Source organism: Xenopus laevis, chromosome 1L (genome assembly GCF_017654675.1).
Source record: "Xenopus laevis strain J_2021 chromosome 1L, Xenopus_laevis_v10.1, whole genome shotgun sequence".
NCBI classification, from domain to species: domain Eukaryota; kingdom Metazoa; phylum Chordata; class Amphibia; order Anura; family Pipidae; genus Xenopus; species Xenopus laevis.
In genome coordinates this window covers 231,512,403-231,540,051 of record NC_054371.1, presented here as the reverse complement: position 1 = coordinate 231,540,051, position 27,649 = coordinate 231,512,403, and the positions used below count along the sequence as shown (strand labels likewise).

Genomic DNA, 27,649 nt, shown 5'->3' with positions numbered 1-27,649 from the left:
TCAATCTCTCACCCGGCAAAGCTGGCACACTGCTACTGGCTGGTCCTCAGCGGATGTGAAAAATGCCCACACTACTGCCGTGTTGGCCACTGCCTTGCCTTCTGTGGAGGGCTGGGGATGGTCCCCACCCATATGCCTGTAGGCTCTGAACCTAGGTGCAGTGCTCCCCTGTTGCCTGCCCCCTATCCAATTTATAAAAAGTGTCTAAAAAAACACACTTGTAAGATTGAATCTCATTTCATTAAATTTTATTAACTACACATCTTAATTAATTAACAAACCACCAAAATCCATAGAAAAAATCAAAAGCACATGATTATTAAATTCATGTTCATTTAGAATGAATGCATAAATGTATTAATTCATTTGATGAACTAGATCAAAACCAGCTGGAAATAAATAAAAAAAATCAATCAAATCATGAAACAAATTGAATTGATTGATTGACCATAATATCCAGATACTGTTAAAAAATCCTGGAAATTGAAGTGGGAATTTTCGTCTCAATAAAATTTGTCAAAAGAACAGTACCCATTAGTATGGATCAAATCCCATCAAGAAATCACCACTTTGGTCACATCTTTCACCCATGCCGAAACTCAAAAAATTTGCAGCAAAATCTCAAATATTCAAGTTTTTTATTACAAATTTGATTGTCAAGTTTTTTAAACTGAAAATGTGAGTTTTGATAAAAAGCTTTGATTTTTGAGGAAAAAAATCACTTGAACCTTAATAAATCTGCCCCATAGTGTATAATAGCATGTATGTGGTTTGGAGTTTTTACATGATGTATTTCCAATTTCTTAATAATAATTCTTGACAGTAAGCCAAACAATGAGGTCTTAAAAAGAAAAAAAGAGGACACAAGGGAAACCCCCATAGTGTATCAACAAGCTATTAGATAAGGGATTCCCATTTAGCTATTATCAATTAGCAGGGAAAGAGAGTTTAGGTGGCCATAAATGCAAAGATTATATTGATAATATCTTACGATCTTCAATACGTGTATGGTCGGCTCGTCGATCGGGCTGGATGGATAGAAAATTTTTGATCGGGTGCCTTTGAAGGGACCCAAACATCGGCCATTGTTAGTTCTGAATCATCAGATACAGGTAGAATTCTATTGTTTCTATATGTATATCTGACCATTCAGCTCTACACGTGTGTATTGAAATCAACGATCTTTCTTGTATTTGTTACATCTATGGCCACCTTAACATTTTGCAAGTAAGGGTCCATCACTGTGCCCCCCTCTTACCTATACACTCACAGACACAATAATAATAACTTGTTTCCCCAGCCATTCCACCTTTACTAAGATTTTTTTACTCAAATGGTACAAAGGAAAAAAGCATAAAAGAATGTGCATTTATCCTTTTACTTTTACATATATAGTTAAAAACAGATGTTTACAAGCATTGAGAATATCAATCAAAAATACACTGACTGAGGGGTCCCTGAGGGGTGGTTCTGTGACCATATAAAGGCACAAGGCTGCAGGCTGAGTTATACAGGGAACTCTGAGTATCACTCATGTATTATAAGGGATAATGTACCCCCTACTGTAAATGATAAGGATATTAGAAGTCACTGAGGGGTTGTTCTGTGACCATATAAAGGCACAAGGCTGCAGGCTGAGTTATACAGGGAACTCTGAGTATCACTCATGTATTATAAGGGATAATGTACCCCCTACTGTAAATGATAAGGATATTAGAAGTCACTGAGGGGTTGTTCTGTGACTATATAAAGGCACAAGGCTGCAGGCTGAGTTATACAGGGAACTCTGAGTATCACTCATGTATTATAAGGGATAATGTACCCCCTACTGTAAATGATAAGGATATTAGAAGTCACTGAGGGGTTGTTCTGTGACCATATAAAGGCACAAGGCTGCAGGCTGAGTTATACAGGGAACTCTGAGTATCACTCATGTATTATAAGGGATAATGTACCCCCTACTGTAAATGATAAGGATATTAGAAGTCACTGAGGGGTTGTTCTGTGACCATATAAAGGCACAAGGCTGCAGGCTGAGTTATACAGGGAACTCTGAGTATCACTCATGTATTATAAGGGATAATGTACCCCCTACTGTAAATGATAAGGATATTAGAAGTCACTGAGGGGTTGTTCTGTGACCATATAAAGGCACAAGGCTACAGGCTGAGTTATACAGGGAACTCTGAGTATCACTCATGTATTATAAGGGATAATGTACCCCCTACTGTAAATGATAAGGATATTAGAAGTCACTGAGGGGTTGTTCTGTGACCATATAAAGGCACAAGGCTGCAGGCTGAGTTATACAGGGAACTCTGAGTATCACTCATGTATTATAAGGGATAATGTACCCCCTACTGTAAATGATAAGGATATTAGAAGTCACTGAGGGGTTGTTCTGTGACCATATAAAGACACAAGGCTGCAGGCTGAGTTATACAGGGAACTCTGAGTATCACTTATGTATTATAAGGGATAATGTACCCCCTACTGTAAATGATAAGGATATTAGAAGTCACTGAGGGGTTGTTCTGTGACCATATAAAGGCACAAGGCTGCAGGCTGAGTTATACAGGGAACTCTAAGTATCACTCATGTATTATAAGGGATAATGTACCCCCTACTGTAAATGATAAGGATATTAGAAGTCACTGAGGGGTTGTTCTGTGACCATATAAAGGCACAAGGCTGCAGGCTGAGTTATACAGGGCACTCTGAGTATCACTAATGTATTATAAGGGCTAATGTACCCCCTACTGTAAATGATAAGGATATTAGATGTCACTGAGCGGTTGTTCTGTGACCATATAAAGGCACAAGGCTGCAGGCTGAGTTATACAGGGAACTCTGAGTATCATATTATAAGGGATACTGTACCCCCTACTGTAAATGATAAGGATATTAGAAGTCACTGAGGGGTTGTTCTGTGACCATATAAAGACACAAGGCTGCAGGCTGAGTTATACAGGGAACTCTGAGTATCACTCATGTATTATAAGGGATAATGTACCCCCTACTGTAAATGATAAGGATATTAGAAGTCACTGAGGGGTTGTTCTGTGACCATATAAAGGCACAAGGCTGCAGGCTGAGTTATATAGAGAACTCTGAGTATCACTCATGTATTATAAGGGATAATGTACCCCCTACTGTAAATGATAAGGATATTAGAAGTTACTGAGGGGTTGTTCTGTGACCATATTAAGACACAAGGCTGCAGGCTGAGTTATACAGGAAACTCTGAGTATCACTCATGTATTATAAGGGATAATGTACCCCCTACTGTAAATGATAAGGATATTAGAAGTCACTGAGGGGTTGTTCTGTGACCATATAAAGACACAAGGCTGCAGGCTGAGTTATACAGGGAACTCTGAGTATCACTCATGTATTATAAGGGATAATGTACCCCCTACTGTAAATGATAAGGATATTAGAAGTCACTGAGGGGTTGTTCTGTAACCATATAAAGGCACAAGGCTGCAGGCTGAGTTATACAGGGAACTCTGAGTATCACTCATGTATTATAAGGGATAATGTACTCCCTTTTGTAAATGATAAGACTAAGGGGTTTTGTGACCATAGAAAGGTGAAAGGCAATAAAATAATTTAGAATTTGTAAGAAGCATTTAATAAAGCATGAGAATTTTTTTTTTGTGCTGTACATTAAAAATGTATTTATGTCAACTACAGATTACGTATAAATGCTGACAGGGAGAAAGAGGCCTTGCTCATTAGAGCTGAGTAATGTGTACACTATTAGTAATTATTTTCATATTTTATATATTATACACATCCACGCCTATTCAAATGAGTCAAGTTTTTTTTACTGTATAGTTCATATTCTACTTAAACCCACCCATTTGCAATCAATAATTGCACTTGTGTTTGCAAATCAGCCACATTTAGTTAAAATGATTGAGACTAGCTAGATAAAGACTACATAACATAAATATGTCTCCTGAACTCCCTTCCTTTCGTGGCATCACAGGGTAAGGGCAGCTCTGGGAATGGGTTTCCTCCTGGGCAGTGTCCTAACTAATGATTCTCACCCAGGTTCTAACCCTGCCTACCCCAAATGCAGCATGAAGGGGCTCAGTGAATGTGGCAGTGAAGGTGTGTAAGTGTCTGGTGCTTAAAACCTGAGGGAACTGAAATCTCTCTGGGGTTTGTGGGTGACACTGGTCTGTGAGTGAGTAGGAAGCAGATTTCCTGTCCCCTGATACAGATACATCATTCCCAGCCGTGTTTATATCCAGTAACAGGTCTGTAGCCTCCTGCCCATAGATCCTTCCCTTTACCCAAGTCACAATGGCAGCTAAGCCTGTGAGTAATGTCTCTGAGATCAGATCCACATCCAGATCCCCTACAGCAGGGACCTTTATATCATGTCTCTCTCTGGCCCCCTCATTATCTGCAGCTCCATGTGATTCCCGTTCCTGTAGGACAGTGAGTGGATCTGCCATGTTGCACAGCTCCTCAATATGAGGGATCTTCCTGGACAGCTCGTCCTTCTTTATTTCCAGCTGATCCATTAGATCAGAGAGTGGGAGTGAGAGCTTCTCTTTCTGGCTGGAGATGTCACTCAGGAGTCGCTTCTCTAGGGCTTCCAGCTGTTCCCTGATGTCTCTTAACAGGGCAGTGACTCTCTCTATCTCACCAGCTGCTTTTTCTGCCACTTCTCTCCTGCGCTCCTGCAGTCTCTGGGCTCCTCTCTCAGTCTCCTCTCTCTCTGTCCTCAGTTTCTCCAGAACCTTCCTTAGTTTCTCTTTCTTCTTCTCAGAGGCCTCACTCAGCAGCTTCACCCTGTGGCCCCTGTGCTCTCCAGCCAGGCAGCAGGACACACAGACACAACCAGAGTCCTCACAGCAATAATACTTTAGGAGCTCATTGTGTACAGAACATTTTCTCTCCATAAAAGAGTCAGTGGGTTGGGTCAGTACATGTTCTGCTGACTTGCTGTGCCCCCTCAGGTGGGTATCACACAGAGAAGCCTCACACAGGAGACAGGATTTAGCAGCAGGTACAGGAGAGAGGACACAGTAGGTGCAGAAGATCCCAGTCTCCCCCGGCTCTGTCTCAGTTGGACGGAATCTCTCTGCTATGTTACCCAGAGTTCTGTTCCTGAGCAAGGCAGGGCGCTCCTGATACTTCTCTTTGCATTCAGGGCAGGAATAACCCCCAGATCCCTCCTGGGTGCCCAGCACCCTTTCAATGCAGCCATGGCAGAAGTTATGGCCACACGGCAGGGATACAGGATCAGTATAAATGCTCAGGCAGAGGAAGCAGCTCAGCTCATCTCTCAGATCAGCAGCCGCCATCACTGAAATCAGGAACAACAAATAAACCTGAACTTTCCTCTCCCTCTCTCTCTCTCTCTATAACCAGTGGAACTTGTTTTTTCTCCAGCTCTCATACAGGGTGGGGGTAAGGTTTTTTTTGTACTTTAGCTTCCTGTTAACCTTTAAGTTTCTGTTCACTCTCTAGAGAGGCCAAGTGGCAGATCTGCCGATTTACAGGGCCCATCATTGTGGGAAACAAACCCAAACCATCATGCTGGGGGTACAGGGGTCATTCAATTATTCACTGGTCTGGGTGACTATAAATTATTGCTAATTGTTGTGTCACTATATAAATAATTGATGATGATATGGGGGTGGGGAGGACTTGATTTTTCTAAAAGAAAAGACTAATAATTACATCAGTATAATTCTATAGGGGAATTAAGGAAATAAAATCAATTTTACTGCTCTGTGACAATGGATGTTTATTTCAAGCCAATATTTATTTAGCTTATTTAATTAATGGTGTTACATATATCAACATTTCATTGTCCTTTTTATTCCCATGATTCCCAAGCACTGAGATAATATGTATACATAGTAATGTGGATATGTGTGTATCGACACCCCTTTGTCAGTGTTACACTCCACGTGTGGCACTTACCTGATGACACGGGACAAACCTGAGCCACTCCACAGTGGTATGGGGAGAGACTGGGTACCTGGTACTTACTAGCGCAGTGCCTCCACCTAGTGGGATCCGGGAATGCACCTACGGTTGGCCCCACTAGGAAAACATTAATGACACACACACAGTATTGGTTAAACTAAATAACCGTTTGTATAAAATAAATGGGCACCTAATACATGCAGCACTCCTAACCGGTGGCAATAGGGCCTCACTAACTTACTTGCTAGTGCAATCTGTCTAGCTAAAAAGGCAAAGTCCTTTAATGTCCTTTAATAAACAGTCTTTATCTTCAGCGCTCTTTAGGGTACTGTCCCATTAAACAGGATACTCACAAATCCTCTTTGGATACTTTAGAGCTCTCTTCAGGTGAGTATAGCACAGTCAGTCATACAGTGCGATTACCAGCTCCTGCTCAGATAGGAATCTCCTGCTGGTTGTTCCTCCAGTCTGGATTCCTCTCACACTCTCTGTCTCTCCAGGCACAGTATGTGGCTTCCCTGTGCCAGTCTGATCCAAATGAATGTGGTGCAGCCTCTCAGCTCTCTGGGCCCACCAGCAGCTCTCTGGCCTCTCTCTCTGTCCACCATGCGGCTCTCTATGCCAGGCTTTCTTCTTTTGCCAGTCTCTGTGACTTCCTCTTCCTGCCAGCCACTCACTAGCTGCTGTGTCACTTCCTGTTGCACTGAGATCACTGAACAGCTGGTTGCTAGGTAACAGCTTACCGCACACACACAGGTTCTCTGCCCTTACTGGGAGAAGTGCAATGATTTTGCACGGATTCCCTACATGTGTTTTTATATGTTCCTCTGATATTCAATACACATAGATTATGGCCTTACATATCTAATCTTACTGTGCAGTATTGCAGTTGGCTGCTTTATATCAATCTTTGTGAAATATCAATATGATGTGGATGTGAGACTTGAGTCTCTTTGTTTTTAAAGTATGGGGCATTTTAACATGAGGCAATAAAGAGATTATCACCTGGGTCTACTGCTGCCTGATACACTTACCTCTAGCCAAATGTGTCAGTCTATAGAAGTGGTCATGTTACTCACCAACCACTTGGATGTTGCTCCCAGTGGCCTCATACTAGATGCTTATTATTTAATTCCTGCATTGGAGGCAGGTTTTAGTTGCATTGTGTTGCTCCCCAACTCTTTTTACATTTGAATGTTGCTCAGGAATAATAAAGGCTGGGGATCCCTGGTATATAGAGTACAATTTAGTTAATAAAATAGTTGAATTTTAAGTAAAAAAAAACATAGTGCAGCTCTTGAAATCACCTTGGGTGGCTCATTGCATTGATGAAGACAAGAAGCAGAACAGCAGTTCTATGTGCTACTCTTCGTGTCCTACCATCAATGCTGTGCAGATAACTCCACAGGGATTTCGCCTCTCCCTCAGGTACACTCTCTGGATCCTCCTAGGTAAGTGGTGGATCACAGTGGGGTTCAGCTCTGACAGTGTGGTACAGGAGGCACTGGGGTATTTCTACATGAAATGGTCTCAGTGCCATCCTTATATGAGTTTTGGGGGTATTTCTATATGAAGTAATCTCTGTACCATCCTTATATGAGTTTTGGGGGTATTTCTACATGAAATAATCTCTGTACCTTCCTTATATGAGTTTTGGGGGTATTTCTATGTGAAGTAATCTCTGTACCATCCTTATATGAGTTTTGGGGGTATTTCTACATGAAATAATCTCTGTTCCATGCTTATATGAGTTTTGGGGGTATTTCTACATGAAATAATCTCTGTACCATCCTTATATGAGTTTTGGGGGTATTTCTACATGAAATAATCTCTGTTCCATCCTTATATGAGTTTTGGGGGTATTTCTACATGAAATAATCTCTGTACCTTCCTTATATGAGTTTTGGGGGTATTTCTATGTGAAGTAATCTCTGTACCATCCTTATATGAGTTTTGGGGGTATTTCTTCATGAAATAATCTCTGTTCCATGCTTATATGAGTTTTGGGGGTATTTCTACATGAAATAATCTCTGTACCATCCTTATATGAGTTTTGGGGGTATTTCTACATGAAATAATCTCTGTTCCATCCTTATATGAGTTTTGGGGTTATTTCTACATGAAATAATCTCTGTTCCATCCTCATAAGAGTTTTGGGGGTATTTCTACATGAAATAATCTCTGTTCCATCCTTATATGAGTTTTGGGGGTATTTCTACATGAAATAATCTCTGTACCATCCTTATATGAAGTTTGGGGGTATTTCTACATGAAATAATCTCTGTTCCATCCTAATATGAGTTTTGGGGGTATTTCTACATGAAATAATCTCTGCACCATCCTGATATGAGTTTTGGGGGTATTTCTACATGAAATAATCTATGTTCCATCCTTATATCAGTTTTGGGGGTATTTCTAAGTGAAGTAATCTCTGTTCCATCCTTATATGAGTTTTGGGGGTATTTATACATGAAATAATCTCTGTACCATCCTTATATGAGTTTTGGGGGTATTTCTATGTGAAATAATCTCTGTGCCACCCTTATATGAGTTTTGGGGGTATTTATATGTGAAATAATCTCTGTGCCACCCTTATATGAGTTTTGGGGGTATTTCTATGTGAAATAATCTCTGTGCCACCCTTATATGAGTTTTGGGGGTATTTCTATGTGAAGTAATCTCTGTTTCATCCTTATATGAGTTTTGGGGGTATTTATATGTGAAATAATCCCTGTACCATCCTTATATGAGTTTTGGGGGTATTTCTATGCGAAATAATCTCTGTGCCACCCTTATATGAGTTTTGGGGGTATTTATATGTGAAATAATCTCTGTACCATCCTTATATGAGTTTTGCGGGTATTTATATGTGAAATAATCTCTGTACCATCCTTATATGAGTTTTGGGGGTATTTCTACATGAAATAATCTCTGTTCCATCCTTATATGAGTTTTGGGGGTATTTCTACATGAAATAATCTCTGTACCTTCCTTATAAGAGTTTTGGGGGTATTTCTATGTGAAGTAATCTCTGTACCATCCTTATATGAGTTTTGGGGGTATTTCTACATGAAATAATCTCTGTTCCATGCTTATATGAGTTTTGGGGGTATTTCTACATGAAATAATCTCTGTACCATCCTTATATGAGTTTTGGGGGTATTTCTACATGAAATAATCTCTGTTCCATCCTTATATGAGTTTTGGGGTTATTTCTACATGAAATAATCTCTGTTCCATCCTCATAAGAGTTTTGGGGGTATTTCTACATGAAATAATCTCTGTTCCATCCTTATATGAGTTTTGGGGGTATTTCTACATGAAATAATCTCTGTACCATCCTTATATGAGTTTTGGGGGTATTTCTATGTGAAATAATCTCTGTGCCACCCTTATATGAGTTTTGGGGGTATTTATATGTGAAATAATCTCTGTGCCACCCTTATATGAGTTTTGGGGGTATTTCTATGTGAAATAATCTCTGTGCCACCCTTATATGAGTTTTGGGGGTATTTCTATGTGAAGTAATCTCTGTTTCATCCTTATATGAGTTTTGGGGGTATTTATATGTGAAATAATCTCTGTACCATCCTTATATGAGTTTTGGGGGTATTTATATGCGAAATAATCTCTGTGCCACCCTTATATGAGTTTTGGGGGTATTTATATGTGAAATAATCTCTGTACCATCCTTATATGAGTTTTGCGGGTATTTATATGTGAAATAATCTCTGTACCATCCTTATATGAGTTTTGGGGGTATCTATATTTGAAATAATCTATGTTCCATCCTTATATGAGTTTTGGGGGTATGTCTATATGAAATAATATGTGAAATAATTTCTGTTCCATCCTTATATGAGTTTTGGGGGTATGTCTATGTGAAATAATTTCTGTTCCATCCTTATAAGAGTTTTGGGGTATTTATACGTGAAAGAAAACATTTAAGGATACACATAAAATGACAGGTGCAGGGACCAGTTAGTTTTATGATATTATTGAATAAAGGACTCTAATTGCTTGTCTGCAGTGTCTAGCAGTTCTAGTTTGAATGCCTCTGAAAATTCTTCCAGATGGAAGTGGCATCATACTAGGTGCTTATTATTTAATTCTATAAATAAAAAATATAAAAATAATAAAAATTTATATTATAAATTAAAATCAATCTAGGAATTTGCGGGGGTAACCTAGATACAGCTCTCCTCACTAAAGAAAGCAAACTCATTTTTATGATGAATGCCTTAGGTCCACAGGGCCTGAATGAGAGCATTACAATGAATGTCTTTATTTGACTGATCCAATATCACCGGCATTTTTTATTTTATTATATTTTCATATGAGTCACTAACGTGTAATCTGTCAGGATTGTTAGCTATGTTGGACCGACTGTCCCTTATCTAATATCTAGCTACATCCGGCACAAAGTTACTTCTACCATTTCATTCATTACTCTATAGTTTCAACTTTATAACTGAATTTCAGTGATACTTTGTTTCGATTTTTGTGTGACACTGTGTTTCAATGTTTTGATTTTGTATGATGGATGACTTGTACCAATTGTGAAGCCCAGAGAGGTATATGAGTCAATGACCACACTGATGCCCCGCCTCATTTCTGGTGATTGGCTCATTTGAATTTGATTGACAGCCTATGGTCTTTTTATACACGCACTGTTTTTGTCGCCAAATTAGCCTTAGACAAAGCTCTTGCTTTATCGAGCGAAACGCGTCAGGCGCTACTGTTTTTCTAAAATTCTTAGGTAGGATAACAGTACTCTGGGTCTGGGGAAAGGGCAGAAGGGTGGAAGGTGGATGGACCGATGGTTCAATGTCTCTTACTGTACAGCTCACATTGCTGCATTGATGCCGGGGGTTTGAAGGAGAATGGTGGCGAGTGAGCAAGCAGGCGTCTGCGCTGTTGTTCTTGGGTGCCATACAACCGGTTAGATAAGGGAGGTGCGAGAGCAGTCAGTCGGTCAGTGCTGTTGATCTCTCCCTTATAGGCATCCACTCTCCACTGGCATCGCGAGTCTCTGCATAGGAGACTGAACTAACAAACTACTCACCGCTAACTGTGAACAGTCTCTGCCGAACGTCCTCATTCCATAGCTGTCCCGAGTGCCTATTGTTGGTATTTTGTATCCCAAGACCTCGTTTATAAAAGCAAAACTCAGAGAAAAGGCTATTCAAATAAGTGAGGTTATTTATTAGACAAAGACAAACAAGACAAGAGTTTTGCCTAGGAAGTTGTCACAACCACACCACAGCATAGTACTTAAGTGTGACAGGAGAACTTCCCAAAGACACTCCTCTTACAACAAGCTTTTATACCTTTTTACTGAGCATTTACCATAAGAGCAAAGGATACACGGAAATACCATACATGGTCAAAAGCCCTCCTTGTAAGCTTATTATAGTAAATATTGCAATACCTGTTACATCATTTTATGTTTCCCTGATTCCAATATACACAAACCATAAAATATATGTCTGCTAGTTTGAGACAGGATGGGTGTTTGCAGTTCTGAAGCAACACTTCTGTATCTCACTGTTTGACTTCTGTCTGCAGAGTCTTGACCTTTGGTCAGCATATTACCTGAGACCACTATCATCAGCCTTCCCTTCCCCCTTATCTGCCTTAGGTCTGGCCTTTGTATGTACCAGGACAAGGGGTCTTGATCTTTAATTTATATTAATAGTCCTAAATACCAGCCATTACCCGTCATGGAATAGGGTGTTCTCATTATTATATTGTTAATATCATTATTTTATTGTCATTCCCCTCTTGAGGCGTCTCTGTACGCCTCATATTAGCATATGAGTAAGAGGGGCCCCCTGAGAACGAGGGAGGCTTGTTATAATTAAGACAGTGACCTGTGAGCTATAGTTCTTTACTTTGGCAGTACAAGTACAGAAGTGCAGCTGAAAACTGGTAATGAAATAGAGCAGTGAGCTAGGGGTCGGCCTTCACTTCCTGCTCCAGGGAATGTCTTGGTCAAGTGATGTTGGTAACAAGGAAAACTAACAATAATGAGTTTATATGTAAGTATATAGGTGCAACATGTATAACATATAGATATCATTCTAAGCATATGATACTTTAAAATATTTGCATATGAACAAAACATGATTCTAATGATAATGCATAATAAAGATCATAATGCAACTTTAAACAAAAGGTCTTTTTTTTTCTTCAAACCACCCCCATATCCAACTAATATAAGCTTTACCTTATATATGCAGATCAAATGAGCTCAGAAACTGGGGAGGAGATACAGTAACTTATGACCTAAAGCATAATTCTTACAAGTAAATATAGATTAAGTACCAATACTAGGAAGATTAGGATAGACCTAAAGAAACTTCCAATTAAGTTGTTTAACCAGCTGTAAACATTATCTAATCATCTGAAATAACTAAACACTTCTTTAGAAATATTATACTTATTGTTGCATCTCTAAAACCTTGTCTATATGGCTCTTTATTTGGATAACCTCTATATTCATAGCTATGAACACAATTTTACCTTTGTTGTTTTTATGACTGATCTATAACTAAACATACAGAGAAACCACTTCATTATTAAACTTCCATTTTTTTTTCAATTTCACACAATTTAACTATAGCATATTCAATACTGTATGAAACTAAAACTAAAAATAACCCGCTTCGGCATCAGTCCATCAGTTCATCATGGCTGTGGATAGGCATATGAAGAAATAATGCAGAAGTCTTGTACAGTTTTAAGAGTTCATGGATCCAATATCACAGATATGAATGGCAAACTGCTCTTTGTATGTATGCAGAATGTCCTTCAGTGAGGGCTGTGATCAGAGATAGCTGTTCTATTGAAAAAGGATTGAGATATAGTGGATAATCTCAACAGCTACTGATGTAGTTTTGCTTGTAAATCAGATCATCAACCTGGAAACAAAAAGAAAATGTGACAATATCGGGTGCTCTCTCGAAATACTGACCTGAGTAACCAAGTGTGTTATAATGAAGCTGTACAAACTGTCAGTAATGAGAAGTGGTTGTGTATTTATGATATGTGTGAAGGACGTTTGTTTTCTTGTGTTTATTTCAAATGGAGAGAGTCCACAACAGCTGATAGGATTGTTACAGAGAATTGACAGGACAGCTGGGAGTAAATCCAACCAAATGCTGCCAGTAATTGTGTTGTTGGAAGTGGGATGGTACAAAGACACAACTCCACTTAATATCAGTGTCATTTGCAAATGTCTCTCAGAGTTTAATAGGTTCTTTTTATGACTTCCATTGTCCAAGACAATGAACTGGGGAATACCGTGTCTGGGGAAAATTTAATTGTGTAAACTGTCAAATACAACCTGTGATGTTTCCTTCTAATATCAGAACAAATATGGATCAATCATTACTAGCAAATACATTTAAAAAATCCCCTCTAGTAACACATTTAGCATACATTATTTTTTTCTCTCTACTGCAGCAGCGGCACAAGCACATATGCTGCACTCTCATGAACTGAAAATGTATTCAATGTGTATAGTAAAATATTTTTGTCCTTACACTTAAGCTTTATCTGTTATAACAGCCTTTCAAGTTCTAAAGGGAAGAATACTATAGTTTTCTGGCCAGGAATACTCAGAATTCTGTCCCACTTATCCCTTCTGCTGTTACACTTAACAAGGGCTTTAAAACTTAGAGCACTCCTCTATAATAGCTAGGAGGATGTTTTAGATGTTATAACCCATTGGAACTTAGTTTTGTCAGATAACAAATAATAGTTAATATCAAATAGAAAAATAGTTACCAATTTGATCCATAAAGATAAAATAAAAGTAAAGTTAGTTTGAGAACACTTAAAGAGACAATTGAAGTGTATTATCTTTATACCCGAGTAACTCATTCATAAAGAGAAATACACAAAAGAACTACAATTACTATGAGAATAATAACAAAGAAGACAATGTTAGTTACAGACACAGAGAACAAATATTCCAATTGGTCCCTATTAAAGCTCATAACATTAAAGAGAACAAAAAACAGTATGTATTCATTACAGACACATCAATTCACATAACACATCAAATTCATATAACCGTCAAGTCCAGTCAAGTCAAGTCCTTTTCTTTATAACATACACATCAGAACAGACATGCAGAAACACATAAGCTATACAATGTAAGGATTCAAAAAATATAGCAGCAAGCTATTAACATTAGTTTATAAAAACAGACAAGGGAGACAAACATACATATAGACTCAGACAGGGGAGACAAACATATATATAGACTCGAGTCACCTGCAGGAAAATGTTTTTCACATTCCACCCACTAAAATAATTTCCTTTAGAAAACCTAGTTTTCCGTACTCTGGCCTGTTAAGTCGCCCTCTAAACAGGAAACGCAGATAAGTCCTGAACTGCGAACAGACTCTGTGGAAGAGCCACGAATCCCTTATGGGCAATGTCACACAACTTACAAATTATACTACATTTATTCACACACCAGGCTGATTCTGGGAGTGGGATCCAGTTTCAACCTCAAGCATACAATACAACAATCAAGGATCCTTTTCATTCATCAATCAGCAAACACGTGTAATTTCTATTTCAAGATGTTTTTAGACTAGTCAACCTTTTCATGATAAGGAATAAGATACATACAAAGAACAAAAAAAGTAAGGAAAAAAGCATACTCCTATCATGAAAAGCAAACAACAGTTGACAAAACAAGAAACAAAGAAGAAAGAAAGAAGAAAACATGTATACTCACTTCATGGAGACTTCTGCAGGATTACTTACATTAAAGTCTCTTTAGACCACTGGCTCACTTCATCAGTCGTTTAACAACCGGCTAATACTTTCATCAGTGTCCCTCTTGGATCACTGGCTTACTATCACGTCGGGCAAGTCACCATATAATGTTGGTATTTTGTATCCCAAGACCTCGTTTATAAAAGCAAAACTCAGAGAAAAGGCTATTCAAATAAGTGAGGTTATTTATTAGACAAAGACAAACAAGACAAGAGTTTTGCCTAGGAAGTTGTCACAACCACACCACAGCATAGTACTTAAGTGTGACAGGAGAACTTCCCAAAGACACTCCTCTTACAACAAGCTTTTATACCTTTTTACTGAGCATTTACCATAAGAGCAAAGGATACACGGAAATACCATACATGGTCAAAAGCCCTCCTTGTAAGCTTATTATAGTAAATATTGCAATACCTGTTACATCATTTTATGTTTCCCTGATTCCAATATACACAAACCATAAAATATATGTCTGCTAGTTTGAGACAGGATGGGTGTTTGCAGTTCTGAAGCAACACTTCTGTATCTCACTGTTTGACTTCTGTCTGCAGAGTCTTGACCTTTGGTCAGCATATTACCTGAGACCACTATCATCAGCCTTCCCTTCCCCCTTATCTGCCTTAGGTCTGGCCTTTGTATGTACCAGGACAAGGGGTCTTGATCTTTAATTTATATTAATAGTCCTAAATACCAGCCATTACCCGTCATGGAATAGGGTGTTCTCATTATTCTATTGTTAATATCATTATTTTATTGTCACTATGGGCACTTAGAGTGAGTGGAGCAGTTAGTAAATCATTTACCGCCAACTGGGAACAAGCTATTGTAAAATACCCGGCCAAGTGACCACTATAAGACATCAGTAGTTTACATAAAGGTGTCAATATATGTTCTAACAAGTATAAGCATTTAAAGGGATACTGTCATGGGGAAAAAACATTTTTTTCAAAATGAATCTGTTAATAGCGCTGCTCCAGCAGAATTCTGCACCGAAATCCATTTCTCAAAAGAGCAAACAGATTTTTTTATATTCAATTTTGAAATCTAACATGGGGCTAGAGATATTGTCAATTTCCCAGCTGCCCCTGGTCATGTGTCTTGTGCCTGCACTTTAGGAGAGAAATGCTTTCTGGCAGGCTGCTGTTTTTCCTTTTCAATGTAACTGAATGTGTCTCAGTGGGACATGGGATTTTACTATTGAGTGTTGTTCTTAGATCTACCAGGCAGCTGTTATCTTGTGTTAGGGAGCTGCTATCTGGTTACCTTCCCTTTGTTCTGTTGTTTGGCTGCTGGGGGGAAAAAGGGAGGGGGTGATATCACTCCAACTTGCAGTACAGCAGTAAAGAGTGATTTAAATTTATCAGAGCACAAGTCACATGACTTGGGGCAGCTGGGAAATTGACAATATGTCTAGCCCCCTGTCAGATTTCAAAATTGAATATAAAACAATCTGTTTGCTCTTTTGAGAAATGGATTTCAGTGCAGAATTCTGCTGGAGCAGCACTATTAACTGATTCATTTTGAAAAAAATGTTTTTTCCCATGACAGTATCCCTTTAAGTATACTGCTACTTTTCAACACACCATTTTCTGCCCCCATCTGGCCGCACCATTGATTTAGCAGTGACCAGTTTAACTGCTACGATCAACCCAGCAATACATGTGTATTCGCCGTCTATAAGATGACGACCTTGTGTCATTACAGCTTCTTTCTCCTAATCATTCTTTTAATAAATATTTACTTTTCAGTTTATCTCTATTATATAAACTATTAAGACGTAAAAGTTACGTTTTATTTCATCAATTTGGTAATTTCAGATTGAGTTTGTGGGTAGGTGCAACTAATGGGACATACTTTCTCTCTCCTACTTCACTAATGTCTAAATATCCCAGTCAGATCTGCTGCACGTGATCTAATGGAAATATTTTCTGTCTCCCTCCCTGTAACATGTAAAGCACATGCCTCAATATTATTCATAGTCAATATTTACTACTCAACATAAATATCCATAGATTGGCAGCATGTGACTGCCCAACTGAGTTCAGCTCCCGCAGAGAATAAGAAAGTGGAGATGCAGTGGGATTAAGAGAACAATGGACAGTGGAGAACTGAAAATACCTCCATGCCATAAACAATATATTGGTTGTACCATAAATTCACTTAAAAATTAGAATAAGGAAACATATTTACTTTATCGATAAGGAAAGTTATAATTCCCCTATACACAGACACTTCAAAAATTGTTCTTTGGGAGGCTCTAAGGATTTAAAAGTCCAAATAATAGAGAAGTTGAGACCCCAATAAGAGGAGGTGATTCCTTAAGAATTTTGAATGCCAGAGAAGCTTTAAGAATAACTGAATTAAATACATGTGCCCCTTTGATCTAAACTCTAGATGAGACATCTCATATTATTTGAAACATATTTGTATTTTTTTTTACCATATGAGCCATAGATTGGATCATTTATATGGCCTACAAACTGTAACATTACATTTATATATTTTGTATATATGTTCTTCTATAGGTTCCCATTTTTCCCTCTGCCATTCATCGTCCCAGTGTTTTTATGATTATTATGGTGTATTTCATTTCTATATATTGTTCTTTTATACTTTTGGTCCAGTAGATGGCGTTGTTTTCAGGCGTAAAAAAGAACATCTTATTTAACTGCCTGAAACACTTAGGCATCCTTTTCACAGCAGCCACCTGCTTTTTAATGTATAATAAACAGTGTTTTTTTACTTTATGAGGTAGTGTGCCTTTAATTTTTTCTCCTTTTTGGGTCTTGGATAATTACAGTTTGAGGAACAGAGTGTAAGCACAATGAATCCTCAGCAGTCTGTCTCTTATAATCAGTGAAGGGAGCAGAGTTGAGTCTGTGTTGTTTAGTTGAATCTCTACATACATTAATTGGGGTACAATATATTTGGCTGATGAGTTGTCCTAATGTGACAGATGAAAGTGATTGGGAAACACAGCTGACATTATAAACTGTCAATTGTTAATAGGCTGGCACCTGTGTCAAATGGTGCAGCAGCTCATTACTTGCACCATTGGGTTGGAAGGACTGATCTGCATGAGTGCAAGTATATGTTAGTACAAAGAATGCATGTGGATGCAAATATCTGTAATAGCAATGTGTGCATTATGTTCGGGATATAGGGGAATGTGTTTATTGTTTTATAACCCTGATTTGGTTACTGTCTCTTTAAATAGCAATTGACCCTTGGCAATTCAGGGCCCGGAGTCTCTTGCATATGAAAAGTACTGGGAACTGGGATTGACAGTGACGTGCCTCCACCTAGGGGACACTAGGAGCACAACACAGGGGATTTCCATTAGAAGAAATTAAACACACACAGTTTGCAATAATACAAATAATTATGTAATCTGAATTTAGTAATTGTAAATGCAAATCACACAATATCACTTTACTCTGGGGAACCTGTGTGGACTATAAACCCCTCTCAATGAGAAAAGTACACTGGCACTTGCGGCAATTCATGCAGGGAGGACCCCTTGCATATTTATTGACGCATTCCGGTGAATAAATACGCAAGGGGTCCTGCCTGCTTGAATTCCCGCGAGTGCCAGTGTACTTTTCTCTGAGATTAATTGGGAGGGTGCCAATCCCTCCAACACCGAGCACCAGGCATCCAGAATTGAAGGCCAGGGTGTGCGAGCGGGTCTACTATCCAATACAGTCTCTCAATGCCACAGTCCCACTCTCCACTCATGGGTGGATCAATGTCCCTTCCCCCAAACCTCTTTTATCCCCAGCTAGTGCTACCTGCCCCAAGGTACCTTTCCCTTTGAAAGTAGTAGCCTCTCCCATGTGGCAGGTACATGAGCAAGACCTGTCCTCACCCTGGGGAATCACACAGTGGCCAAAGTATCTACAGGCAGGAGATAAAAAAAACTAGCTCTCATTGATGCTCATATACTTCCTCCAGCAAAGAAAACACAGCCTTCTATTTTCCTTCTCCTTGGAAATGCCTTTCAAGCAGCACTGTCACTCTTCACAAATCTGGATCTCTCTGGCTGCTGCAGCACGGATCCCTTTATAAGCTCTGTCAGAAACCCTGTACATCTGGCTCCTACGTTAGGCACTCCCCATCTCCCAAGGATGCACTGGGGCACCCAGCCAATCGCATTGCTCTCCAGCCTATAACTGGCCTGAATGATGTCACAGACAGAAAAACAGGGGAACGATTTGTCTGATCCCCTACAGTGTATTTCAATGAAACAGCGTTTTGGCGTTTCAGAGATCAGTATCCTTATTGGTACATTGTGTTTCTAAAGAATCCCAATTTAGCCTGCCATTCTTTATATACAATATACAACTCTTACTATCATTTATGTATTCTAAGGGATAATGTACCCCCTACTGTAAATGATAAGGATATTAGAAGTCACTGAGGGGTTGTTCTGTGACCATATAAAGGCACAAGGCTGCAGGCTGAGTTATACAGGGAATTCTGAGTATCACTCATGTATTATAAGGGATAATGTACCCCCTACTGTAAATGATAAGGATATTAGAAGTCACTGAGGGGTTGTTCTGTGACCATATAAAGGCACAAGGCTGCAGGCTGAGTTATACAGGGAACTCTGAGTATCACTCATGTATTATAAGGGATAATGTACCCCCTACTGTAAATGATAAGGATATTAGAAGTCACTGAGGGGTTGTTCTGTGACCATATAAAGACACAAGGCTGCAGGCTGAGTTATACAGGGAACTCTGAGTATCACTCATGTATTATAAGGGATAATGTACCCCCTACTGTAAATGATAAGGATATTAGAAGTCACTGAGGGGTTGTTCTGTGACCATATAAAGGCACAAGGCTGCAGGCTGAGTTATACAGGGAACTCTGAGTATCACTCATGTATTATAAGGGATAATGTACCCCCTACTGTAAATGATAAGGATATTAGAAGTCACTGAGGGATCAGGGTGCCATATACAATAAAGGCAGAAGTAGGATTTTGATGGTGACAGGGACAGACCCTGGGTGCTGGCTCAGGGGGATCATCATACAGAAATAAGAGACTTTTAAATGCAATTACAAAATAACCAGGTTACTCTTCACTCTCCTTTTACCTAGAAGATATTTTAAAAACACCAGGACTCCAGTCTATATCCAGGATTTGTGCCAAAGTCAGTTATTTTGTTATATCTTGTTTGTACTGGAATCAGTAGGAGGAGGGACTTGTGTAGAACAGGTTTCTGCTTCTCAGTCAAACGTTTCCTTAGGCCATACTGCACTTTCCAGACTATGGAGACTGGTTTCCTTCACTATTATGTTACCAAGTTTTAAAGAGCAGAATGTGGGTAAAGGTGAGTCACAGCTTTATTTGGATCCTCTAGATCATTAATAGTCTTTGCCATCTGTTTGTTCCTGTAACACCAAACATCTTATCAACTCAACCTCAACATATATAAACAGGTGATAGAGAAATGTTACCCAATGTCGGCCACCATAGTGAGTATGTAAAGTTTTATTTTTAATAAGTCTTTGATATTATAGAGATGACAGTCAGTGTCGGCCACTAGCGAGGGAGGGGGAGCAGCTCCAGGCACACGACAGAAATGGAGGAAACTGTTTGGGAAAGACTTAAGGGGAACTAGGGCAAAAATGAAAATGTAATTTAAGCTTCATCTTACTGAAATATGAAACTTTCTAAACGCAATTACATATTCTGTAATGTTTCTGAAATAACCAGGTTACTCTTCACTCTCTCCCTCTCAGCATCTGCCACTCTTTATTCTCTCTTCATTCAGGAGTCGGGAGTCTGATTCTGATTGACAGTTAGATCCAATATAGCCTTTGGGGTGCTCCTTTTATGTAGATTATACTTAAAAATCACCAGAAATCCTGTCCCTGTACATGCAGGATTTGTGCCAAAGTCAATAATTTTGTCAGATTTTGTGTGTATTGGAAACAATCACATGAATTGTCTCTAAAGTATCTGCTATAAATAAGAGCCCCTTATAGATACAGTATATTAGATCTCACTGGCAATGAAAATCTGACCCCGACTCCTGCGTGAGTGAAGAGACAGATGCTGAGAGGGGGAGGGTGAAGAGAGAACATGATATGTTTAGAAACTGTACATCATTTCTAGTTGGTTATATTTAGAATGTTTCTTATTTCAGGGCGATGAAGCCATTCCTTTCCATAGGCTACTGAGGAGACTGGGTAGTTAACCCTTTATAGCATGGAGGGAATTGTGCATAGCAGTTTTCTGCTCTACGGTCCCTCTGCACTTTTCATTAGGAATTCCAGCACTTCCCAGATTCTGGAGACTGATTCCCTTCCATATTATATTACCAAGCTGTAAAGAGCAGAAGAGAATTGTAGGTAAAGTTCAGCCACAGCTTTATTTAGATCCTCTTTAATAGTCATTACCATCTGTTTTCCCCTCTAACATCAAACTACTTATTGTATCAACACAGACAAACAGGTGCAGCTTCACAGAAGAGAGAAGAAACTGCATGGAAGAGACTCAAGAAGGGAGAGGGGGGGAGAGAAGAGATCCCTTTCCATAGACTACTGAGGATATTAGGTGGTGAGTTAACCCTTTATAGTGTGGATGGAATTGTATACGGCAATTTTCCTCTTCATGGTCCCTCCGCATTTATTATTAGGCATTACTGCACTTTCCAATATGTGTATAGTACGTTATGGTGAATGAGTTGAGGACAAGCAGGGATATCTAGGTGCTCATTGTTGATATCACAGAGTAGCCTCTTTTATTTCTCTCAGATTTACCCTCTTCTCTCTAATACTGCCTCATCCTCCTCTATAGTCTCCTCTCATAGACTCCTCCCCTATACTCTTGTTTTATAGACTCCTCCTTTATATAACAGTTTTTTTCCACCAGATAATGATGTTGGTGGAAATGACATTATGTGCCGGGCACAACCGTTCCTGAAGCTGCTGATTTCATACTTTACATGTGCACATTGCTCCTCTAACTTCACTGAAGTCTTCTGCATATGCACCCGCTGGACTTGTGCCCCAGTTAGTAGAAAATCATGGAAATACCCGATAGCGGTGGGAAACTGGGGTGGGGGGTTTAGCAGAAAATCGGGTAGCAGCAAGCGGACAGCTCCACCTTCAAAAATAACACTAATTAAGGTTAAAAACAAAATTAACCTAAATAAGGTTAAAAGCATTTCCCCCATCGAGTAAAGTAAAGCCTAGTTGCAGACTTACAATTAAGGGTTCAAGCACACGGGCAGAAGCTCAAAGTTTCCTCGTGAGGCAACTTCAGACGACTTCCGAAATTGAAGCGCCGTGAGTGCATTGGTGCTGGCTTTTGTCATTATAGCAGGTGGCAGGCAGTTCGGGGAGATTGTCGCCCAGCAGAAGAGGCGATTAGTCGCCAGGCAACTAAATCTCCCCGAATCTGCCTGTGTGTTTAAACCCTAATTCAGAGGAACCCCATAAACCCCTACTCAGATGCCGCCAGGTCTTAACATGACAGGTGCAAGGCGAAGGGTTCTGGACAGACAAAAGGGCACAACTGTAAGCAAAGAGTCTTTAGGCAGAAGGTCGCAGTACAAGGCGTTAGGCAGAATAGTAATCAGGACAAGCCGGGTCGAGGAAGGCAGAATACAACAAAGTCAGACAGGCAAGGGTCAAACCAGGAAGTCCAGCAGAGGGATGAGGCAGAATCAAAGTGGGATGTCAGGCAAGGGTCAGGTTTCAGAAGGTAGAGTTGTCTAAAGCCAGGCAGGGGTCAAAACAGGAATCAGAATAGGTCAAAGCTCAGAATACCACAGGATTAAATTTATAACTGGCAAGGTCTAGGAGCCCAAATGAGCCTATTATAGTGGTTTGAATTTCACGCCATTGCACGCCTGCATCATCACGCGTCCATAAATCTATGGCGGACGAAGAGGAGCGGCATGGCCGGCATCCCCGCCGCACCACTGGACCACCAGGGTGAGCTGATTTTGTTACAATATTGTCCCCCCATGCTTCCTCTCTTTATAGATGTCCCTCCATACATCCCATCCTTATACTGCCCATCCTTATAGATGCCCCCCCTACTTCCCATCGTATAGATCAGGCGTCCCCAATTTTTTTAGCTGTAAGCAACATTCAGATGTAAAAAGTGTTGGGGAGCAACACAAGCATGAAAAACGTTGCTGTGGGTGCCAAATAAGGGCTGTGATTTGCTATTTGGCAGCCCCTATGTGAATTGCCAGCATAAAGGAGACTCTGTTTGGCAGTGCACCTGTTTTTTATACAAACAAAACTTACCTCCAAGCCTGGAATATAAAAATTAGCACCTGCTTAGAGACCACTGAGAGCAACATCTAAGGGGTTGGTGAGCAACATGTTGCCTGCGAGCTACTGGTTGGGGATCACTGGTATAGATGGTGATTAGATCACATAGCCGTATTATTTGTACACAAACAGCCCAAGTGAAGAGGTTCAGCAGCTCAATATTGTGCAGAAGGAACTACAAGAGATAGAAGATATCCTACTGAAAGGGCATTGCCCTCCTCGCTTTTCTGAATATGCTCATTGTGTTGTTGTTTTGTTTTATGACAACAATAGAAAAATAATAAAACAAAGTTTTTGTTTGGAGTTATTTTATTTCACTACTTTATTTTTTTACGTGAAGTTGTTTGGATTAATTAATGCAACATGACTATTCTCAATCTCAGTCATGTAACATTCCGTTACATGTTATTTCAGATTTCATACAGTTACATATAAATATATGGTTCATTCATTATAATGTCTGTGATACCCAGAATCTGTTGGTGACCAGATTTATTATCAGTTATGTACAGCCATATAGTTATTTAATGTAGTAGTACAGGTATGGGATCCATTATCTGGGAACCCCTTCTCCTGAAGGCTCTGAATTACATGAGGGACATCTCCTATAGGGTCTATTTTTAGCAAGTAATTCTAATTTTAAAAAATTATTTTCTTTCTGTTAATAATAATCTTATTGTGTTTAATTCATGTTTAAATGATTTCTAGTGGACTTAGTATGGAGGTCTAGCTTATGAAAAGATCCCTTATCCAGAGCATTCTGGTTAACAGGTCCTATCCAGAGGTACCATCAAAAACATCACAGATGTTATGAAGAAATTGATAACTTGGGAGCCCTTTGATCTATAGAAAAAGCAATTGTAGCCTAGTGGATAGGAGGTTCTCTAACAGTGGGGCTTATTTCTAAGCACTAGTCAAATTTATACCTGGGCAGTAACCAATAGCAACCAATCAAATTATTACTTTAATTGTTCAACCTGCAGCTACCTGTAAAAAGACAGTCACTGATTGGTTGCTATGGGTTACTGCCCAGGTTCAAATTTGCCCAGTGTTTATAAATGAGCCCCAGTGTGTGTATAAACTGAGTGAAAAGCGCATGTCACCTTCCCATGGATTCTAATACAAGTTGGCAAATTTTGATGCCTGTTTGTGAATTTTGACGTAAAATAAAACACAGCAGATTCACTCATCACGACCTGTGACACAATAATGGTTTTATTTATCTCCTCATTTGTGGGTTAAATTTACCCCAAAGCAACAGCACAGTCACTAATGTATCACACATTACAATATTATTAATAACAATCCCCATTCTCACCTCTATTTCCCTGTCTGATGATCTATCTCTGCATCTGAATGGATTCACCCGGGTCCTACTAGAGGCTCAGTGAGGAATTTACCATCACAAAGAACCACATGGGGGATACAAACTCACACACTCACTTCAGGGCCAATATAAGATTGATATAAATTGTTTGAAGTAAAACCCAAAATAATTGACCCTTTATAATGATTGTGACATCCCAACTCAGCTGAATTAGATGGGAGACACCTGACAAGCTGGTTGAGAAAGGGGCAGAACTTTGGGCACATTGGGTTCATAAAAGAATGCGTTTGGGACTTTGGAAGTGGTGCATGTAGAAGGGTAAAAGTTTTATTTGAAAAAACGTAATTAATTAACCCCACTTGCTAAAGGGGTGGATGGTGCTAGAGAGACTGGGGTAGGAGGCCTCAGTAGTAGGCTTGGGCGAATTTTACCCAATTTTATCAAAAATCCGCCACTGGCGAAATGTCGCCGACGCCCATTAAAGTCTATGGGCATCGAAAAAGGGTTTTTTTTTACGCACAATGCCATACAAGTCTATGGGTGTCATTTCCGCAGTGAAACAAGGCGTAAAAGAGAGGCAGTGAGAGGAGGGTGTTATTGCTCCGTCTAGGGGCAATACAGGGTTTCAGAGCAGCCAATGAGAAGGGCAGAAGGGTATCATGGGCATCAGCCCCAGTGTAGGGACTCAATGAGATTGTGTTTTAAGAACCAAGTTATTTGAAGATCTGTAAAGTGTGTAAGTGAAAACAGATCATATATAAAAATCAATAAATATAATTATGGTGCAAAACAATTACATTTAGTTTCTGGGGCTCAGTAAGAAACTCAGGTGATAAACAATTGCAGATGTCGATAGCAACCAATCAGCAATTTGATCATTCTGATAAAAAGTTTCAGAATGAAAGAAAAAACTGTATTGGTTGTGACTGGCAACTGCACTTGTGGAATTTAGTACCTGTGTTTGTAAATCAGTCAGACTCAAATGGCTGCCAATATAAATATGGCTTCTGCACTGCCTTCCCTTTCTGGTATCACAGGGCTAAGAGCAACTATTAAAGAGATACTGACACCAGAAATTAAACTCTTTTTTTTACATCTATCATAATATTGCCTTTGAAAGCAACTTATAACTTTGCCATAAAGTATTTGCACATTTACATTACCTGTCTGGTGTCCCATGTTCCTGTATGAGGGGGCTGCCATATTTGTGCAGCAGAAGTCTGTTAGTATTAGAAACTTTAACTGACAGGCTGAGATGGGACAGTCAGGTTTAGGAACTTCAACTAACAATTACTTACAAAAACAAACCTTTTGACAGCTTAAATGGCCATGTATGGGGCCCTCAGATGGGCCTAGACAATGGATATCTGGGCCAAACTATCAGATTAGCACAACATCATGGGGGAAGATCTGCTCATTCAGCATCATCGCCAAATGAACGGATCTTACACAGTATGGCCATCTTTAGTGCCCTAACTAATGATTCTCACCCAAGTACCTTCACCCCCCCATATAAAAAATGCAACATGAAGGGGCTCAGTGAATGTGGCAGTGAAGGTGTGTAAGTGTCTGATTGGCTCACTCAGCTCATAAAAGGACAGAATTCCTGCCTCATAATCTAATGAGATCCTAATTCTCCCGCAGGAAGGGTCATGGGCCAAACATGGTTCTTCACTGTCATGTCTCACTGAATATTGATTACACCACCTGCGCAAACACCAGGACTTGTTATTTTGCCCAATGTAGGCCTGATCTCCCCCTTTCCTCTCTATACTGGGATAGGCCACCCCTACCATCCAGTCCCCTGAGTCACAGGCTTCCACATCCCAGTAATGTCGCCCTGAGGAGAAACTCCTGTCACTTAAAACCTGAGAAACCTCAAATCTCTCTGGGGTTTGTGGATGATTCTGGTATGTATGTGAGCAAGAGGTAAATTTCATGTCCCCTGATACAGATACATAATCCCCAGCCGTGTTTATATCCAGTAACAAGTCTGTAGCCTCCTGCCCATAGATACATCCATTTTCGCCAGTCCCAGCTAAGCCTGTACTCTCATTATCTGTCCCCTCAGTCCCACAAAAGGCAGTTTCATCACCCATATTGCACAGCTCAGCTCCTCAATGTGACGGATCTTCCTGGAGCTCGTCCTTCTTTATTTCCAGCTGATGGATTAGATCAGAGAGTTGAAGGGAAATCTCTTCTTTCTGCCAAAAGATGTAACTCAGGAGTCGCTTCTCTAGGGCTTCCAGCTGTTCCCTGATGTCTCTAAACAGGGCAGTGACTCTCTCTGTCTCACCGGCTGCTTTTTCTGCCACTTCTCTCCTGCGCTCCTGCAGTCTCTGGGCTCCTCTCTCAGTCTCCTCTCTCTCTGGCCTCAGTTTCTCTCAGGACACACAGACACAGACAGACTCCTCACAGCAGAAATACTCCAGAACCTTGTGATGTACAGAACATTTTCTCCCCATAAAGGAGTCGGTGGGTTGGGTCAGTACATGTTCTGGTGACTTGCTGTGCCCCCTCAGGTGGGTATCACACAGAGAAGCCTCACACAGGAGACAGGATTTAGCAGCAGGTACAGGAGAGAGGACACAGTAGGTGCAGAAGATCCCAGTCTCCCCCGGCTCTGTCTCAGTTGGACGGAATCTCTCCACCAGGCCACGCAGCTTCCAGGCTGTTGTCAGTTCAGGTCTCCTACTAAATCTCTTTCTACATTCAGGGCAGGAAGGATTTTCAAGGAAAGTTTCCACCTGGGTGTCCCATGTTGTCCCAATACAGACCCGGCAGAAGTTATGGCCACACGGCAGGGATACAGGATCAGTATAAATGCTCAGGCAGATGGAGCAGCTCAGCTCAGCTCTCAGATCAGCAGCTGCGAAATCAGGAACAAGAAATGAAACTATCCTCTTTCTATATATATAACCAGTGGGACATGTTATACCCCCCTCACACAGGGTGGGGCAAGGTTTTAATTTGGACTTTAACCTCATGTTAACCCTTAACATGAGGGTTAAGGGTTCCTGTTCACTCCCTAGAGAGGCCAAGAGTCAGCTCTGCCCATGTATGAGAATCAAACCCAAATAATCAGCCAGGGGGTATAGGGGGCATTTCTTTTTTCCCAGATCTGTTTATATCATTTGCAGACCCCTTTGGGTTATAAATCAGTGCAAGGTGGCACTATCTAAGACTTTGATGCAGAAGAATAAGAAGAAGAGGAAACAGGGGGCTAAAAGGGGATTGGGGACCCCTGATCTTTTGAGTTGTGTT

The 27,649-nt window shown here is 40.0% G+C and overlaps 2 protein-coding genes across 2 annotated transcripts; both read right to left on the bottom strand.

The window, feature by feature from the left end:
* On the bottom strand, positions 1-27,387 carry LOC121400941 (E3 ubiquitin/ISG15 ligase TRIM25-like). Its single transcript, XM_041585155.1, has 3 exons — positions 27,029-27,387; positions 4,146-5,097; positions 1-111 (listed from the first exon to the last, which is right to left on the bottom strand). The coding sequence occupies exons 1-3, from the start codon at positions 27,385-27,387 to the stop codon at positions 1-3; spliced, it is 1,422 nt and encodes a 473-aa protein (XP_041441089.1).
* LOC121396011 (tripartite motif-containing protein 14-like) lies at positions 25,661-27,121 on the bottom strand. The gene has a single exon (XM_041570610.1). It carries the CDS (start codon positions 26,482-26,484, stop codon positions 25,858-25,860), a length of 627 nt encoding a protein of 208 aa, XP_041426544.1. The 5' UTR covers positions 26,485-27,121; the 3' UTR covers positions 25,661-25,857.
* Positions 27,388-27,649: the final 262 nt, after the last annotated feature.

Coding starts and splice junctions, on each gene's coding strand:
- LOC121396011 (XM_041570610.1), bottom strand. CDS start 26,484: ATGGGTGATGAAACTGCCTTTTGTGGGACTGAGGGGACAGATAATGAG.
- LOC121400941 (XM_041585155.1), bottom strand. CDS start 27,387: ATGTTAAGGGTTAACATGAGGTTAAAGTCCAAATTAAAACCTTGCCCC. Junction 5,098..27,028: donor CTGCGTGGCCTGGTGGAGAG/ATTCCGTCCAAC, acceptor CATAGCAGAGAG/ATTCCGTCCAACTGAGACAG. Junction 112..4,145: donor AGAGATTTCAGTTCCCTCAG/GTTTTAAGCACC, acceptor GACCATCCCCAG/CCCTCCACAGAAGGCAAGGC.